Source organism: Papaver somniferum, chromosome 2 (assembly GCF_003573695.1).
Source record: "Papaver somniferum cultivar HN1 chromosome 2, ASM357369v1, whole genome shotgun sequence".
NCBI classification, from domain to species: domain Eukaryota; kingdom Viridiplantae; phylum Streptophyta; class Magnoliopsida; order Ranunculales; family Papaveraceae; genus Papaver; species Papaver somniferum.
The window spans coordinates 95,666,464-95,684,879 of record NC_039359.1 but is presented as its reverse complement, the minus strand read 5'-3'; the positions used below and the strand labels follow the sequence as shown (position 1 = coordinate 95,684,879).

The following is an 18,416-nucleotide window of genomic DNA, read 5'->3' as shown; positions in this document are numbered from 1 at the left end:
ATATATTTTCTTGTATAAAAAATCCGATATCGTTTGAAAATTATGTTTCTTTCACCGCATAAATTGTCTTTGCAACAACAAACAAAAACAATGATGTTACGGGTTTTTAACAATTACCAAATATATTTTGACGTCTACCTTGTTGATTGCCAAACTTACGTATTTACTTTTTAACTTATAAGTCCAAAAGCATTTCCTGCTTTTGTTTCTATCTTGTTGATTGTCAAATTTACTAATAGTGTGTTTGGATACCAGAATCAGAAGCCAGGCATAAAACTATTTTGCTTCACAAAAACGGGTTTTTCTGCTTTTAAAAGTCTTTTTGAAAAATTATTGTCACACTGACTTCTGATTTTTCGACTTTTAATAGCGTGTTTGGATACTACAAACAGAAGTAAGAAGCCAGGATATTTTGCTTCACAAAAAATCGATTTTTTTGCTTATAGAAATTGTTCTGAAGTTTTATACCCAAGCTAACTTCTTGTTTTTTGACTTATTACTTCTAGTTCTGGACGTGTATCCAGAGTCCGGACAAGCTTTAAAAAAAGAAAGAAAAACTACTCCCAATATTTAAATAATCTCGATCGATTCTGCATTTAAAAATTTCGATACTCGCCATGTTTTAGGTTTCACGAGCATCTTATCAGGCTTTATCTGTTGTTTCTTAAGTTCTCCCCAATCATTAAATAGAAATCTGTTATTCCTCCAGTAATTTAATTAGGTCTGTAAGAAATCTTCCTTCCGAATTTTTGTTATCAGCTTTTCTTGTAATTAATCTTCGTTTGAAAGTTCCGGGCTTTCCACGCCCTGTTGCCATTGAAATCCATGATCATCTCTTTTCAATGGATCCGAATTTAGTTCAATCCACTCCTCAAATCGAAGAAGACGATGAGTGGGGTAAGGGCTTTTTCACTTTATTTATCCATTCTCTTATGTTATGGCATCTCCTATATTGAATTTTGATCGGGTTTGATTTGGGTGTTCAAGTTTCATGTTAGTTTATTTTCTTACTTAGGTAATTCATGATTAATATGAGTGCTCTTTTAGGCTTCGGGATGATGGCCAAATTTATTGAACTGTTGTTGAGATTCTAATTACTGGTAGGAGGAAGCACAATATAACTATATAAGAATGAATGTTGTCCATTTGGGCCTAGTTGTGACCCCTTAAGATAGTTGTAGAGAAGGGACTGTAATGTATTTGTTGGTTAACATGATTGGATTGCACAACAGCAAACAGCAAAGAAAGCAATATCACTGCAAAGGCTGATGCCGCCTACACGTCAGTGTGATTGATAAAGATTTGTGAAACAAATTAGTTTAAAACTTAAAAGTAATCTGATAGGTCTCTTTGGGTGATTGTTGTCTCCAGTCATTACCTCGAATAGCTTAACCCTTTATCATTTATCGTGTTATCTGGCCGGTCAGTGACCTGTGACCATGTGTATGGCTTGATTGGACTACTTTGAATTTAAAGAAACACATGGATCCATTTGACTTGGGGTTCTTACCTGAAATGGAAAATCTAAGTTTTTGACATGTTTCCTGCTTTTGTGACACTTATTCTGTGACTCTGTCATAGTCATAGTTATGAGAAACTCCACAACATGGATCTCTTTTATAGCTGATTTTAGACCTCCGAAATAGCATCCCACGTATTTGACTTACACGTAGGCTTTTAAGCTTTTGTTTGTGAGTACTCTATCTGATTAAGATTTCCCGGAATCTCAATGTCATGAGTTTTTTTCGATTGCACTGACATTGCACTTTTTGTTTTCAGAGGTGAAAAATCTTGTGTCTTGATGCCTTTTAAGTCAATAAAAGTAACAGTCTAGTAATACTGATTCTTGATTACGTGATTTAAATGTTGGACATCATGTGATGTTTATAAGAAATGTTTCACTGCAATACTACCTCCGTTTTTAGGCAAAATCGAAAAAGTGAAAGAACCACCTTTTGTGGAACGGAGGGAGTACTATATGAAATTTTACAACTGGTGGAAGTATGTGGTACCATACTTGGGTTTCTCCTTTAAAGCTATACAATTAGTTCATCTGTTACTTGTGATTCCTAAAGTAAACACAGCTGTTCAAAACATAAACCAGTCTGAAACTTAACAGCACGAGTTACTTTTCATATTTACAGACGCATTAACTAATTTCTTTTACCTTGGATATTTCTTTGTACAGATACCGACGGGTTTGAGATCCCAAGCTTGTCAGTTGGAGAATCTGATCTAATTAAGCTGGATGTTCCAGAAGTGAAGGACAATAAAATCTCTGTTTCAAAGGTTAGTTTTTCAAGGGTTATTTTATTTATTAGATTTTCAGCTCTTTTATCATCATTACTTAGCCGAAACATGATAACAACTTAACCAAATGCTGAAATCAGATATTAACCCTAGTAATGACATGTTCTACAACTTATACAATCAGCAGCATACATAGTACAAACAACATACATACCATCCTTTTAGATAGAATTCAGTAATATCATTAAATGTGTATTTATTCCATCTCTATGATTCTTCTCGTAAAATTATGACATCTAAGAGTCATAATAATCACCGAGTTTAGATGTTGTAAGTACGAGTCACTTTTAGGGTAATGCATACTCGTAACTTCCAAAATGAAATACAAGCAAACCCAAATAGTCACATGCATTCTCATGAAAACTGTTAATTTCTCTCAGAGCATCACTTTGGCGACACTTAGTCTGGTAATAAAAGGTATAGATAGTTTACAATTTGCAGCTTTTAAAACCGAAAAGTCAGATTATATAGTTACGATGAACAACTTTAATTTGAAGTCCAAATATACTGGTGTAAGTAAACTTCTCTGCGACCTTTATTTAGTCGAAATAAAGGACTTCAACATGGAGAAAACTGATGCAGAAACCTCTGTATGAACAGAAAAGATCTGTTGTATGAGCAATAACTGTTCTCAGTGTTCTTTCATCGTCCTCTTGCTGCTACTCTTTGAACATATGAAGAAGTAAAAGTCTGCATGTTGATAGATGAATCTTCTACGACTAATTCAGTACTCTTTATACTATTTTTCACCCTTTAAAGGCATGTAGGAAGAGTATAAATCCTGTGTCAGAAGAACTACATCTGTATGCCGAAAAAGACTTATCTCTAGTATTAGACTTGTTTTACAACAACTCATAGAATCAGCACCATATATAGTACAAACACCATAGATGCCTGAAAAGATCATAAAATTTAGATAGATTCATTAATAGCCACAAGTTTGTACTTATTCCATCTCTACAGCTTTAGCAACAGTATGTAATCAGTAATTACATCAACTTAGTGGAATAACATCGTAAACAGTGCATAAACATCGAATGTAAGAATCAGGAAGCTAATTTATATGTTTATGGCTTATATTTTTTATTTCTGATTGAATGACGGATAAAATTTATTTGCTTTTATTGCAAGGGGCTAGAAGAGAGTCGTCTTTAACTTGCCCTGTATATGTCTGTCACTAAGCTTTCCATCATGAGTTAGAGAGACACCACTTTACCTAGCTACATATACTTAATCTTAATCTTTACATGATTAAACTTGTATCACTTTAATCCAGATTATAACAACTCCAGGCCAATTCAAGCTAATCATGTATTAACTTTAAACTACACTTGATTTGTTGCGTAACTCATAAAAAGCCAACATCTGGTCCTTACAAAAACATGGATGATGACTAAAAAAGTTACTTTTTTATACTTGGGCATCGATATGTTTTCATATTTCATGACACTCATTAGCTTGAATGAGAACTCACAAGATATATATTTATACTAAACTTTTAAGCAAATTCCTCACGAAAATTGTACTCGAGAAGAATTTGATCTGAACTTAGAGCATCGTAAAATTCGTCCCTTTACCGGCAGAAACCTATCGAACACAGCATTCTAGACTTTATGAATAACCTTCTTCTTTCAATAATAAAAGTTTATACCCAGAATATTTGTACTGATGGCCTTCAATGTGTTGCCAGGTTAGTAAAGAAGAAGAGAAGATCTACTTGGGCCCACACGGGACACCTCCTTTTCAAGTGAAGCAGCAAGAGCTGAGCTCCACCTCTGGCCGTAAGCAGCGTTTTAGGCAAAAACTTAAGGACGCAGACAGGAAATACTTGGGAGCAGGAAGAGAGAACAAGGTCGAGAATTTGCGTGAACTCGTTGGAAGCAGCAAAGGTAGCAGCTCCATGCCCAAGAATTCCCCTAGGGATTGGCTTGACCCACATTGCGATGAGTCACTGTTTGAGAGGGCATATTCTCAAAATTAATGCGAGTCTTGTTTTTAAGCAGATAAATTCGTTTTGTGAGGCTCGTCTGTTTTCTTGAATTTTACTGAAGGAGTCCAGCCTTCAGCTTTTCAATTTTCTTGAGTCTTGTTTTCCAGATCAGCAAAGGTTGATTTTTGTTGGAAAGCAGCTCAAGTATTACAATACTCAGAAGTAATCCACCCTTCACCTTGCCATTCGTCTTTGCGGTGGCAAATCGAAGTTTATTTGATGCTGTTACTGGATTTGAGACAGCAGAAACAATCTATATAAGGTTATTTGTCCTTGGACAGTCAGTGTAAGCAGATAATATTTGTTCTTTGAATTGCAGAGTACACGGCATGTTTGTTTTTCAACAAGGATAGTGTTTGTGTACTTTTCTTGGGTGTCTTTTCATATTTCAGAAGGCCCACAAATGATTTGGCAAGAAGGATGTTTAAGCCCATAGGGAAGCAACTCCTGCAGAAACTCCCTTTCCTTTATCTTCAATCTCCCCTATTTTCTTCCTCCATACAACTAAATCGTGAATCCTACTCTAAAGATCAGTGTAGATTAATCTGTGTTTCGATGTTATGAACCTCATGGCAGCTAGAACAGACGGTATTTATTTGTCACAAGAAAATTTTTATTGACAGAAACATAACAAGTACATGAGCACACCCATTCAAGAAAAAGCTTACAAATTGACAACGTATACATATTATATAAAGCGATTTGGGGTAGTGGAAAGTTGAATGTGAAAATTGCAAAATGTTGTTTTTCAGCTGTTTACCATTAATCGTCTTTCTTTCTTCTGTAAGTTCTCAGTCCCGCTTTGCTTATCGAATAGGGACTTTTATCCAACCGTTGAAGAAACCAATTGCTAAGATTATGAAAGGAGTAGACATTCCGAAAATGATGATGTATGGGAGGGGTGTCATCATTGGATTCTCTCCTTCCCTTTCTCCTGCTGTCTGCCAATACCTACACACAGTTTGCCAAATCAAAACTCTTGTATGGATTCAGAACTTGGATCTTTCTTGACTCTACAATGCTAGCAAAACAGTTAACTACTAAATTTTGTGTATAATGCTTTAGAAAGTTAAATTTTATTTGATCGGTTAAGTAGTTTATATACTGTTTCCATTATCAATGGACTCCTCCATCTATTTTTCTTCTCAATGCAATCGTGTTAGGAATGGCCAAAAACACTTGGGTGAAGGCAAGATATATCAATGTAAGGCAGTTGTAGTCAAGTTAAATAATATACATGCTTTTGCCTATAAAACGCCGTCCAAAATGACAAACTGTAATCAAAGATGAACCAACCAAATGAAAATGCTTACTGTTCTGGTTCCTCTTCTTTGGTGATGAATTTCTTTTTGTCATCTGGTTTCTTGATGCCTTCATCTGCTCCACCTACAATACAGAATTTTTCCTAAGTATAATAATATGGGGAGAATTTTTATGAAAAACAAATACACAAATTTACAAACTGATCTTACCCAATTTTGCATGAATATGATAACTCCTTAGGTTTCTCTTAAGAGCATAAGATTGAATGAGTGGAAAAGGGGCTAGTAATGGTTTTTGAACAAGAAAACTGATGCTAGGCTGAGATGTTAAAGTCATCTTAGCCATGTTTCTTCTCTCTCTTTTTTCTTTCTTCAACCAACATTTTTAGTCCTTTGTTTTCAATATAAACCTTGTAATATCTTTGCCAGTGGGTGGAGAATAAGTTCTAATGAAGGAGCCTTATCCATTGATGAAATGTCCAACATGTCCTTGTCTCTCTGACTCTCTTTTGCTAGTTGTGAAATTGTATATAAACTGCCAACTTGGTATTGCGACTTACAAGTTGCTGAGCATGACCAGCATTTTGATAGCATTGTAACTACTGAAATTGTATATGACGTGTAACTCGCCTAACCGCTTAGGACCCAAACACTATGACGTGCCAAAACAGTAAATGATATTATGATCGATTGTGCATCACATTTTGGTTCTTTGCTTTTGTTGTGTCAGTAAACCAGAAACTTCCCGGATTCCAAGTTACTGCATCTGTAAACCAGCAACACGAGAATGGAGAAAGATACCCAGTCCTAAAACCAGTCTTGGCAGTTTTCCTAAGGTCCATACCGGCATAGCAGTGACACTCAACCCGAGGCTGCAATTCAAGGTACTTCGTTTATGTACATCTCAGAGGGGATTCGGAAAGCACTGTGAGGTGTTTGACTCCACCTTGGAAGAGAAAGCAGTTTATCAAATTTACTCAAGGCATTGAGTTTTTACAAGATGATGGTATTTTTTTTTTTTAGCAAAACAAAACTTGAACCAATAATTATTAAGGTGCTCAAGTTACATTATCTATATTAAGTTTCTCAAAGTGAAAGGATAAAAAGCACTTGCATATGAAGCAGACAAAATATTTAAGGAAAAAGGAGGTGGAGAACATAGAAGTAAACGGAGAAGAACCCTAAGCACCCAGCAACACTTGTCAACCTAGCCACATCTTCTGCATTATCACCATGCAATAATAGAGCGCCAATAAGCTTCGATCAACTTCAACTTCTGCTGGTGTTGGCTCAGCAGCACAGTCAGCCTTCATACCCACATATTCTGCGCTTCCACCATAAACCTTTTCAATCTCTTTCCTGTAAGGTTCCAATTTCTCCTTAAGATCAGCACTACATCCTTCCAATGCAGGGGAAATCTCAGCAGGAATGCCAGCCTTCACACCCACATCTTCTGTGTTTTCGCCATGAACCTTTTCAAAGTCTTGTTTGTACTGATCCCAATTGTTCAGTAGAAAGGAAAAAAAACGCTTCAAACGCTTTAAACGCAGAGAAATTCTTCGTTTCTTGAGTCTCAGAAACCGGTATCTTTTCCTTGATATCATACCAATACTTTTTCGCATATTGAGTAACAGTTTTCTTCTTTCCTCACTCCTCCTGTCTGGAGATTCGCTTCGTCTTAATGGCCGCCATGGTTTTGATGAGGGGGTTGCGGTGAGAATAAGGTTTCAGATGGTATTTTCCTTAAACGGAGGTTTTGATGTATCAACTTAATGCTATGGTAGGGCCCCACCCATTGATTACCCATAATATCAAACCCAGGAGAAACTAGGATAAGGCCCCATCCACGAATTACTCATAATATCAAGCCTTTAATTAAAAAAATAATTAAATTTCGTATTATTATTATTATTAAAAGTCGTTAATACCCTTATATATATATATATATAGTCATGTCCTTAATTAGATAAATCTGCATGAATTTGGAAACTCCTAAGGTTTCTCTCAGAGCATAAGATTGAATGAGCCGAAAAGAGCAAAGATGTTAAAGTCATATTAGTCCCCCTTTTTCTTTTCTTTCTTCAACTACCATTTCAACTCACATAACTTGATTTGGTAAGTCATATTAGCGGTCAAAAAGTAAGCACCTTGATTCCTTGTTTTTTTCTTTCTTTTGATTTTTTTTTTAGAAGCGTTGGGTCTTTGATTAATAGGCCCAGGATAAAAAGTTATAAAAAAACACAAAATGTGAAATACAATATACAATGTCATATCAAGAGGCCATACTCTAGACTCTAGAGTAATCGCCATGGAAATCATGTTGTTAGAGCTTTAACGAAGATGATCAACACACAGAAAAAGTAAAATAGAAAAAGAGTATTTTACCCTGCACATATCCCAATGCTAGAAGGAATGGTAAAGGACCATCGGGCCCCTCTTATGGTTTTGTCGGTACGATTTTTTCGGTGTGTCTAGAATTGTTGGAACAAAATACCCGACCTTGTCCGTCATTTTCCAAAACAAGGTGGGCGATCTTCAAATCAATTTTTTGAGCGCAGAGTCAGTTTTTTCTCTTCCACAAAAAGAATTTCTAGCAACAATTAATTGTCGCTGGATAAGAAATTTGATTTAAAATGCTTCATGAAAAGGAATCTTATTGCGCCTTCACCTTCCCATTTTTGAAACTATTATTATGAAAATGATTTACCTATTGTAGGATAATTCATGGTACATGTAGAATCATCCTTATTATTAACGCTTATACCTATCCCGGGTGAAGGTTCCCAGGAAGAGGCATGGAAATAGGGGACCTATATATCGCTCATATTTAAGGTTAAAAGGATGAGTGAGAGTATCTATGTTCATGCTTACAAGGGGTAGTCAAATGGGAGTTAGAAAGATTTTCAGAAAGTTCTTAACGCTCTTGTTAGTCAATATAGGTTTTTGAAGAGTCGGTGAAGCTCTCTTGCGAGTTGATAGATCTGAAGTCTCTAAAATTCCATGTTACTAGGTTAAGATTTTTCAAAAGTCACTAAAACGTCGTTGTTATTGGATTTAAATTTCAAAGTTATTGATTTATTGTTTTTAGAGATTTCAAAAGATTTTTGAAGAAAATAAGCTTAGCAAAAGTCTCTCCATAATATGTGATATTTTACGAAACTTTGAAATCTAGATTTTATTATTATTTTGATTGGTATCTATAGTAATATTGGAGTTCTTCTGTGACATGGCCCTTCAGAATTGTTGCTTGCATTCCGGGGACGATTTGGTGGTTAGAAGAAAAAGAAAAAAACTCACACTACTATAGGAATATCTTACTTGAAATGACCTTGATTAGTTGTCGCATACTAGATGAGAAACCATACACAAATACCAACCAAATATGGTAATTATTAAAAACAAATGTTTCAATACTCAACATATTGTTGTTGTTAAAAATAATAAATATTAATCAATAATCAAGTTTAAAAAAGGTCCATACGTCTCTAAAATGCATTAACTATTATAATACTTTGTATTAATGATACAAATTTCTAGGAAAATTCTATTATTATACCCTATCATAGGTCTACATCGTCAAGTAGAGAACTAATGTAGATATTGGAGGGATGGTCGTATAATAACAAATTGACGACTTTTAATAGTCTTCATGTTGCATTTATTCCAACCATGCCGACTAACTATTACCAGACATCGTCACGGTTATAGTTTCACAAACATGACGATCAATAGCAAAAATGGACACAGGAATCTTTAAGTTTTGTCTGTTGTTGGTAGTCAGGGTCAAATGCATCAAAGTGACAACCATCACCTAGTTTTCAAGTTAGGTTTTCAAAAGCTTGGCGACTAATTATAATATTAAACATAGAAAAACCAGTTTTTGACAATCATTAGTTGGCATGATTCAGATTTTCATAACCATCAACTAGTCGTCAAAGTTTTGGAATGAATATTATGACGACCCTGTGAGTGTTACTTTCAAAGATTAAAAAAAAAAACCGTCGTGTTATTCATCCTAAGAAGATCATGATTAAAATTGAACACGAAAAGTTGTCAAGGTAGATGAAGACATACCCTGACGACCACATAACTACAATTCAATAATTTCGATTTTTCTAACCTAATTTGATATTCAAAAAGCAAAATAAAGTAGTGGTTGTTAGGTTGAGAAGGAGAATTGATTCATTTGAGTTTGATAAAAACAAGGGGATACTTTTAATCTACGGGTTTTTCTTCAGACAAAATGATGGAGAAGGAAAAGAAAACGGTGGAAAGGGAGAAGTAATGGTCGTTAGGTTGGGAAGGGGAATGATTTCATTAAGTGTCATAAAAACAAGGGTATACTTTTAATTAGGATTTGGCAAAGTTAGTTAGGTCACTTTACTTCGTTTTGGTCTTTCAACTAAGTCCATTTTAAGTTTTTGTATACCCAAATTAGTTTGGATATATACCCCAATCTAGAGAAAATAAATTTGTTGAATTACTTATAAACTTAGTAAATATCGTGCCTCAACAAATCACAAAGATTCTCTAAAAGATCCATAAATCTGTTTCTACAAAACATAAACACTCACTAAAATACGTACATAAAATAATTTGAAATTTTTATATTTCCATGAGAATCTCCGAAAGTCAGTCAGATAAAAACTCTCTCAGTGTCCTTACAGTTCTCATTTGACTACCTCCCTGAGCTCTTTGGTCGACCAAGTGCACCACATTAATAAAAAAAAAGACAATATTGAAAGACTCTCTTAAGTCATTATGAGTATAAGAATCTAGGGCTAGCTAAAATGAAATTCAGTCATGCATAAATATTCAAGAAATTAACGGTATCTTAGTATTTACGGTACTAGCATACAACTTAACATGGCAGGTAACAAGTGCATGCACAAAAATTTCTTATTTGTTCGTGCACACAACACAAAATGATCTGCATTATTTGGCCATTTTGATTTACTTACTGTCGATATGACTTGCTTGTTGGTTTTGAAAAAAATAGTGATGGATGTGCTAGTAGTGGGGAATCAGAACCTATGACTATATTGCTTGGATATATTAGTTTTGAGAAATATAGCGTCCTTGAAATTTACATCGTATGTGAAATATTTCATAGAATTAACGTGTATGTTCCAGTGTGTTCTAAAGTTCTCATTCCTGCATTCTTGTTCAGTTCCAATACTTACTTTCAATACCGCGTTAGAAAAAAGGTGAAAGTGTCTTGTAATCCTTTTTAGTGTTGGATCATAGAGATGGAGAAGAAAAAAGAGACAATTATAAGACGTGTTTTTGCATATTTTCAGTATTTTTGATTTAAAAGTAATTCTAGAATTTAGTGAGATGTTTGTTATTGAATCTCGGTTGATTTAATAGATAGTTGAACTGTTTTAGTTTCAATTTGACTCCATATGAATTTTGTTCTTGTTGTGGAATATGATGACATGATTCATCTATTTTCACAAAGTTATCGTTAATCTTGAAAAATATGGTTAGTGATCGCTGTTGTAGGCGTCAAAAATAATTACACTTTCTTACTACTCAAAATATATAATATAGCAAGGGCAAGAAAGGATCGTTCCCACAGAGAGGACTAGGTTTTCAATATGTTTTGGTATCTTAATCAAACAAAAGGGGGATATTATGATTTTGATATGCTAAAATAAAATAAAAGCAAAACAAAGAAATAAAGCACACAATTCAAATATGTGAAAGTATTGGTCAAGGATATCGTTTTCATCCACAAACATGCTTTTCAACAATAATCAGAATTGATATTTAATCTCAACTTTATTAAAAGTCCTAAGATATCTTGATCGCAAATATATCTCGCTAATTCCCTGATTTCATCACAACCACATTAAAAGATGCATATGTGAATTCTTCCTAGAAAGCAACCTAAAGTGTAAAAGTACAATTAAGTTTAACTCCCTAAAAGCATTGAGTTCTATGGAACAAGACTAATCAAAGCAATCGAACGTGTAAAAGCACGAATCCGATTTAACCAAGGTTATGATCCACTTGTGACTACTAGGATGCATCACTACAAGCAATACCCACAATTATGCTACTTACAATCAGGAATTATCACTTTTACGTATAATAACCCTAATCTAGCAATAGAGATGAAAACTAATTCAACCGATTCGCGACTCGACTAAACATGTATTCAAATCATATAACAATATTAATAGTGAATCATAAGCAACAAAGTATGGACACAAAACTAATTCATTGCATAAAAATTATAATTGGAATTCAAACTTATTCCTTAACCAAAAGAAAACTAGCTCATGTTCATGGAGTTCATCCAAAAAAGAAATAAATCTATCATGTTGTAAACCCTAGAACAAAAGTAAAAGATGAGAGATAAAAGATCTATAGAATAGGTGATAAGTCTTCCTTTTGTATCCTTTCACTTCCCAACTTAGGTTCCTTAGGTCACAGAGTCTCTGCCAAATATCAGTCGCTCAAACAACCCATGAGTGAAGCCCAATTGGAGCAAGTCCAAGTCCATCTGATTTGGATCGGGAATCACTGAGTCGACTCACTGGCAAGAAAATCCACCACAGTTCTCATTGTTGCAATCTTCCATATACTATCCATTCATCTGCAGCTTACACTGCCATTATCCTTCTCATTCCAGCCATAATCAAGCTGCAACATCACCATCTGAATCATTTCCTAGCTCTTGCGAAAACCAACCCAAAAGCGCGACTCCAAACTCATATATCCCATGGACAACTCTTGCATCCAACACATACCCCCTTCGCAATTCAATGAAACTTTAAGATCCACACTCTAATCTCTGAAGTCCGGCATCCCGGGCTAGGCTCACTGGCTCGCCATTCTCGCTGCGTTTCTGCACAGTTGCGGCATCTATTTCACAGCTCAGGCTGTAGACTCTAACCTTGTCGGTCTTGTCTATCCATTTCAGGTTGCAAAGCTAATTCTGCAATTCCCATTTTCTGCGGCACAAACTCCCGGCCATAACTTCTTACTGCACTTCATAAACACCGCCGCTCCCTGGCACTCTACAAACCACCTTAGTCATCCTTCATATCACCACCAAGTTGCAGCACAACATCAACACAGCCTCAAACCCACTATAGCTTCATAATACCTTCAGCTGCAACCACTTCTAGCTGACAAACAACCATTCCTATGCACCCGTCACCTGCAATTGCTCCTACATCAGTTACTCGCTTCATTTCCATTACCAAAACATAGCAGCAACAACTGTTCTTCCCAGGTTTCGATCGAACCATCAACACACATCAACTACTCAGCTGCAATAACCTTCTTCTACACAGCTGCACCCTATCCTGCATTACCATTTATCAGCAATCGCCATCTCTTCTCTTGTTCAACTACAAAAACCCCATTCATCAACACACTCCAGTTCTTTCCTGTAGCACCAATTCCACTTATCCAATTACTGCTTCACTGTAAGTGGCTCTCCTTCTCAGCTCATCCGCATTCAATCTACTTCCATATTCACTACAAGACCATGTCACTGCAATCATCGCTGCAACACTCAACATCACATCCCATTTCAGCGCATCAGGCCTAGCTCCAATGTCTGAATCTTCTGCAACTGCACAACACCATCAGCACCACCACTCGAGTCAGATCTCCTTGGCATCAACCACCAGTTCAGAGCAACAACTCACAGCACCAACATCTCAGACCACCTCTACTTCATACCATCTTCTCTGTATCATGATTTCAATTCCACCTGCAATTCAGTCAAATATTCATCTGCAATTTCCTCTAACCAGATTCACTTCATGAACACCATCTAAACTCTTGAATCAATTCCTGCAACTTCAACCTCAAACCCATTTCCATCTCATATTCATTAGCAGCATCAGCTTCTGATTCTTCGATCCAATTCCAGTAAATATACTCATCATCTATCTCAGATTCAATCTCAAATTCGTTAACAGAAACAGCTTCATTACACTGCCAACAACTGTCGGATTCATTCTTACAGATCGAACCCATCTCTCAATGAACACAATCAATATCAGCACTTCAATTTCTCCTCCTCAATTTCAACCGAAATCAGCAGAAAACATTCACCACAAACCCTAACTCTTTCCATTTTCTTCCCCATTTCATTCTCGATCTGTAGCAGCAGTAATGACAAATCCTTGACAGATTCAAACCCACACTTGTACCCTTGAATTACCACTGATCTAAGATCCACCAAACTCATCAATCTCTTCTTTACTAGCAGCATCACTCGTTTCTCTCGTTCTCTGAATTTTAGATGGAAACAATAATGAGAAGAGAAGACATTTCTCTTGACTTTAGGGGTAGGTAATGATAGGAACTTATATTGGCAACTCACGTTATTGGATAAGGGCCACCTTAGTTCATTTAACCTGTCAGTTTCAAAGAACCGATAGCTTAATTTCCTGTTCAACTCAACTGTCACCTCCTTTTCACGCACCTTAGACCTTTGCACTCCAAATGGACGATTGCTCCTTCTTTTGCTCTCAAGGACTCCATTGCACCTAATAAACTTAAAATCAATCATAAGATACATAATTTACAAGAAAACTCGCGAAGAAAGCATAAACAATAGATAAATAACAAGGTGTTTAAGACACCTATCAAATTTCCCCATACTTAGACTTTGCTAGTCCTCGAGCAAATCAAACAAAACAATTTTAAAACATACATACAACTCCGTGTCGTCGAGGCTACGGACACACTTAGCATGTATAACAAGCCTTTGAACCCCTAGGTGTCCCTAGTGGACAAGTTTTAGTCTCGTGAGGGTTTACTAGAGGTATACCCACAAAACCTACTTTTCCAACTTAAAAGTTCTCCGAAATGATAGCATCCAACGCGCTAAGAAGACATAGAAATTCTCACACTAGTCGTAAGAAGTTAGACACATAAATGAACACAATCTCATCCTTAAAAGTTGAGAGAGAAATAATCATCCCTTATCGAAAGAAATTCGGGTTCGAAGTGATCGAAAGTTTCGACTCTGTCAAACAAGAAAGGGTTTTATGAAGTTGCTCTCAATAAAAATAGCTTTTTATGGGTCACACATGTGTCCAGGTAGGAATGAAGATAGAAATCCTGAGACACGTTGAATAGTAGGAAGGCAAAACCCTCCGAATTGTTTTGAAAATCCACATCTTTTATTCATTTTGAAAACCCATTTTTCTGACGATCTCTACGAAAGGAAATCAACCACTTAACGAAGGTGGGAATATGCTTACTTACCTCGTTATCCGTTCGACGTGCATTTAACACCACTCTCACAACATCCATAGAAACGTCTTCGGTCTTCAATCCTTGTCTTCATCTTCGTCTTCGGTTTTCAACTCTTGATGAATGATAACCTTGAACTTCGTAGAATCTTGACAATGAGATTTTTTCCTCTAATTCCTTGTTGCTTAAAACTTCATTGTGGATATTCCTTCTTTCCATTGGCTTTATTGAAAAAATACAAAACTAAAAACGAACAACCCCAAAATATGATACAAAGGATTTTTCTGTCTTTTTTCTTCTTTTTTTTTTTTTTATTGAGACAGAAAAATAAAACAAATACAAAATAAAACAAAACAAAATAATAAAACTAATAATAAACCTAACAAAATTTTCTCTTGTCTCTTTTTTTCATTTTTTTTTCATTTTTTATTGACAAGGGACTTAACATAACAATGACCATGTCCCAGTTTTTTTTTTTTCTGGAACAAGAGAAAATAATATACAAATATAACAAATAAAATAAAGATAAAATAAAATACAAAGGCCACGGTGTAAGTACTTTACCGCTCGATTCTTCACAACTTGTATGTCTCGATATCATAAACTTCTTGACTCTCATCTTGATAATATTCGCTCTCGTACAATAGTCTTCAACTTGTAAAAATTTGCTCCTTGTCTTGTTGCTTTACTTGAATCTGAAATCTGCTCATTTCTGTATTGTTGCTTGTAAACCTAAAACGTCTTCAACTTTCCTTCGAATTTGTGATGCTCCTCTTGTTGATGATGATGGTGTTTCTATGGATCTTGGTGTAGAGAGAGATAAAGTGGATGGTGCTAACTGCGAACAAGATTACAAGCGGTAGTTAGCAATTCGATGTCACCATTCATGATTGATAAAATAGCACTCAAGAGATCAAAATAGTGCTTCTATTGGTGGGAGGTTGGGTAGCTCACCATTCTACCCGGAGTTTATGTACGGTGACACACACTCTAAAAGCAAAAATTTAGACAGGTGCAAAGAATTGAAGGTCGGTGCCTCTCATGATGTAACATGGGTAGTATCCACTATAGGGGACCACAACTCTAATACTGAATTCAGTCTGCACCTCATTTGCCACTGGATGGTTAAATCCAACTTTAACTCTCATACAAGTAAGAAACCCGATCACGTTCTCTGTCATCTCTAAGTTCAGTCACTCTTATGAGAATTTCGATGTAATCTTAGCGACATGTATACTATGTGACTCTAAACTAACTACAAGTTGGAGTTTTTTTATTCACTAATTTACACAGAAGTTGAAAATTTTACAATGCAAATGCTTAACCACTCCCCCACACTTAAACTTTACATTGTCCTCAATGTAAATTGAATCGTCCAAAGAAAGTCAAGTTGGGAAATCATATAATGATATGCGACAAGAAATCAGAAAAAGTAAATACAAGACAAGAAAAAGCTAAAAACGAAACAAGAATATAAAAATAAGACAAGAAATACTCATCCTATGGGTTGCCTCCCATTTAGCGCTTGGTTTAAAGTCGTCAGCCCGACTTGCGCGACGAATTCCCCATACACCAATAATCTGAAAAGTTGGGGATCCTTCCATGTAACCTGTTTTGCAAATAGTAACTTCACACAAACATTAGTATAATAAAGCAAAAGTGAAGCTATAACCCAATAGAAGTTTCCCCCACACTTATTCTTGTCCACACTTGGAAGTGTATAAAGAACATAAAATTCAGGAACTTTATGGTTTCTTCTTTGCAAACTTGCATAGTATGAGAATCAAATGTTTCTAATGGTGGAAATCGAGAAACAAAGTCATTCAACAATATTCTCGAAGCACATACATTCAAACCAACAAGAGGTAAAGGACGAGAAACAACATGCAAAGGGTTAGACAAACCTTGCAAATCTCTTGTATCACGGCATCCTCTTCATCCTTGAAAAATTCAAGTGAATTACTCACCTCTTTTATATCATGGTCTCTATCAAACCTTGCAACCACTCTTCCGGTTTCTTCCTTAACCAAAGTCTCGGGATCAACATCATCATTACAATCATATGCAATCTCAATTGGGTCTTCCACAATATTGGTCATATCGGTTTCATTCTCAACACACTCCTCTTCGTTGTAAGGCACATACTCTTTTGCGGCTCCAAATTTCGCTATAAGGAACTTTTTTAGAGGACTCAAAAATGCATCATCCTCAAGCTCCACCCTTTGAATAGGCTCTTGATCATTATTAAGATCAATGCTTGAGTAATCTACACAAGTGTCAACATATTCCTCTTCGTCTTCATTTTGATCCCAAAGAGATTCGCTGTACACCTTTGGGAAACGTCACCATGAGTTGGTTCAAGCGATGTATCTTCATAATCATCATCACTTTCATAATTAACATAATATTGGTTCTCGTTGAATTTAGTGTTGCTAATCTCAATCTCATCATTTTGAATAGTGAATGATCATTATTAAGATCAAGAGTTGAGGAAACTACACAATTATCAATGAAAGACCCCAAAGGTTGGCCCTTTTCAACATTAGCATAATCAAATATTCATCACAAACCATAGGCACATTAGAATAGTTATTGTTTTTAAAGCAAAGTTCTTCCTCATACCTTTCTTCTTTGATTTGATCAATACCTCTTTGTAAGTTAGCAATACCTTCACGAAGTTCTTGGAGTTGCTCTTCTGTAGCCTCTTTATCTTTTTGGAACTCTTGTTGTACAAAGTTGGAAACTTTGTCTAGAAAGTCAGAAACTTTTTGTTCACGAGCATAAGAATCCTCCCATCCTTGTGGTTGTTCACACACATACCCGCCATAAGGTTGTTGAGGAAAACCATAAGGATCCATGGAATATTGGTCATAGCCAATGAATTGGTTTTGATTATACCCCTGAATTGTTGGAAGTTGTCATGTTGTTGAGATTGTTGGAAATCGTATCCATCGTTCCAATATGCTCCATCCATGAGAAATAAGTACCTGAAACACGATTCTCAAAACAAGGTTAAAAACCAGAAAATAAAACAAAACTAAAAACAAGAAAATAAGAAACCAAAAACAAGTGACAACCGCTGCCTCCCCGACAACGGCGCCAAAATTTGATCGCTGTCGTAGGCGTCAAAATAGTTACACTTTCTTACTACTCAAAATATATAATATAGCAAGGGCAAGAAAGGATCGTTCCCACAGAGAGGACTAGGTTGTCAATATGTTTTGGTATCTTAAGCAAACAAAAGGGGGGATATTATGATTTTGATATACTAAAATAAAATAAAAGCAAAACAAATAAATAAAGCACACAATTCAAATATGTGAAAGTATTGGTCAAGGATATCGTTTTCATCCACAAACATTCTTTTCAACAATAACCAGAATTGATATTTAATCTCAACTTTATTAAAAGTCCTAAGATATCTTGATCGCAAATATATCTCGCTAATTCCCTGATTTCATCACAACCACATTAAAAGATGCATATGTGATTCTTTCTAGAAAGCAACCTAAAGTGTAAAAGCACAATTAAGTTTAACTCCCTAAAAGCATTGAGTTCTATGGAACAAGACTAATCAAAGCAATCGAACGTGTAAAAGCACGAATCCGATTTAACCAAGGTTATGA

The 18,416-nt window shown here is 35.6% G+C and overlaps 3 protein-coding genes across 3 annotated transcripts; 1 reads left to right on the top strand and 2 right to left on the bottom strand.

Moving 5' to 3' along the window:
- The first annotated feature begins 499 nt into the window (after positions 1–499).
- Positions 500–4,663, top strand: LOC113353738. Its single transcript, XM_026597243.1, has 3 exons — positions 500–897; positions 2,189–2,289; positions 4,001–4,663. The coding sequence occupies exons 1-3, from the start codon at positions 843–845 to the stop codon at positions 4,289–4,291; spliced, it is 447 nt and encodes a 148-aa protein (XP_026453028.1). The 5' UTR covers positions 500–842; the 3' UTR covers positions 4,292–4,663.
- A 209-nt stretch (positions 4,664–4,872) lies between these two features.
- Positions 4,873–5,960, bottom strand: LOC113353737. Its single transcript, XM_026597242.1, has 3 exons — positions 5,773–5,960; positions 5,614–5,686; positions 4,873–5,251 (listed from the first exon to the last, which is right to left on the bottom strand). The coding sequence occupies exons 1-3, from the start codon at positions 5,906–5,908 to the stop codon at positions 5,107–5,109; spliced, it is 354 nt and encodes a 117-aa protein (XP_026453027.1). The 5' UTR covers positions 5,909–5,960; the 3' UTR covers positions 4,873–5,106.
- A 5,847-nt stretch (positions 5,961–11,807) lies between these two features.
- Positions 11,808–14,851, bottom strand: LOC113348470. The gene is made up of 2 exons (XM_026592249.1): positions 14,803–14,851; positions 11,808–14,078 (listed from the first exon to the last, which is right to left on the bottom strand). Exons 1-2 carry the CDS (start codon positions 14,823–14,825, stop codon positions 13,586–13,588), a joined length of 516 nt encoding a protein of 171 aa, XP_026448034.1. The 5' UTR covers positions 14,826–14,851; the 3' UTR covers positions 11,808–13,585.
- Between the last annotated feature and the right edge of the window lie 3,565 nt (positions 14,852–18,416).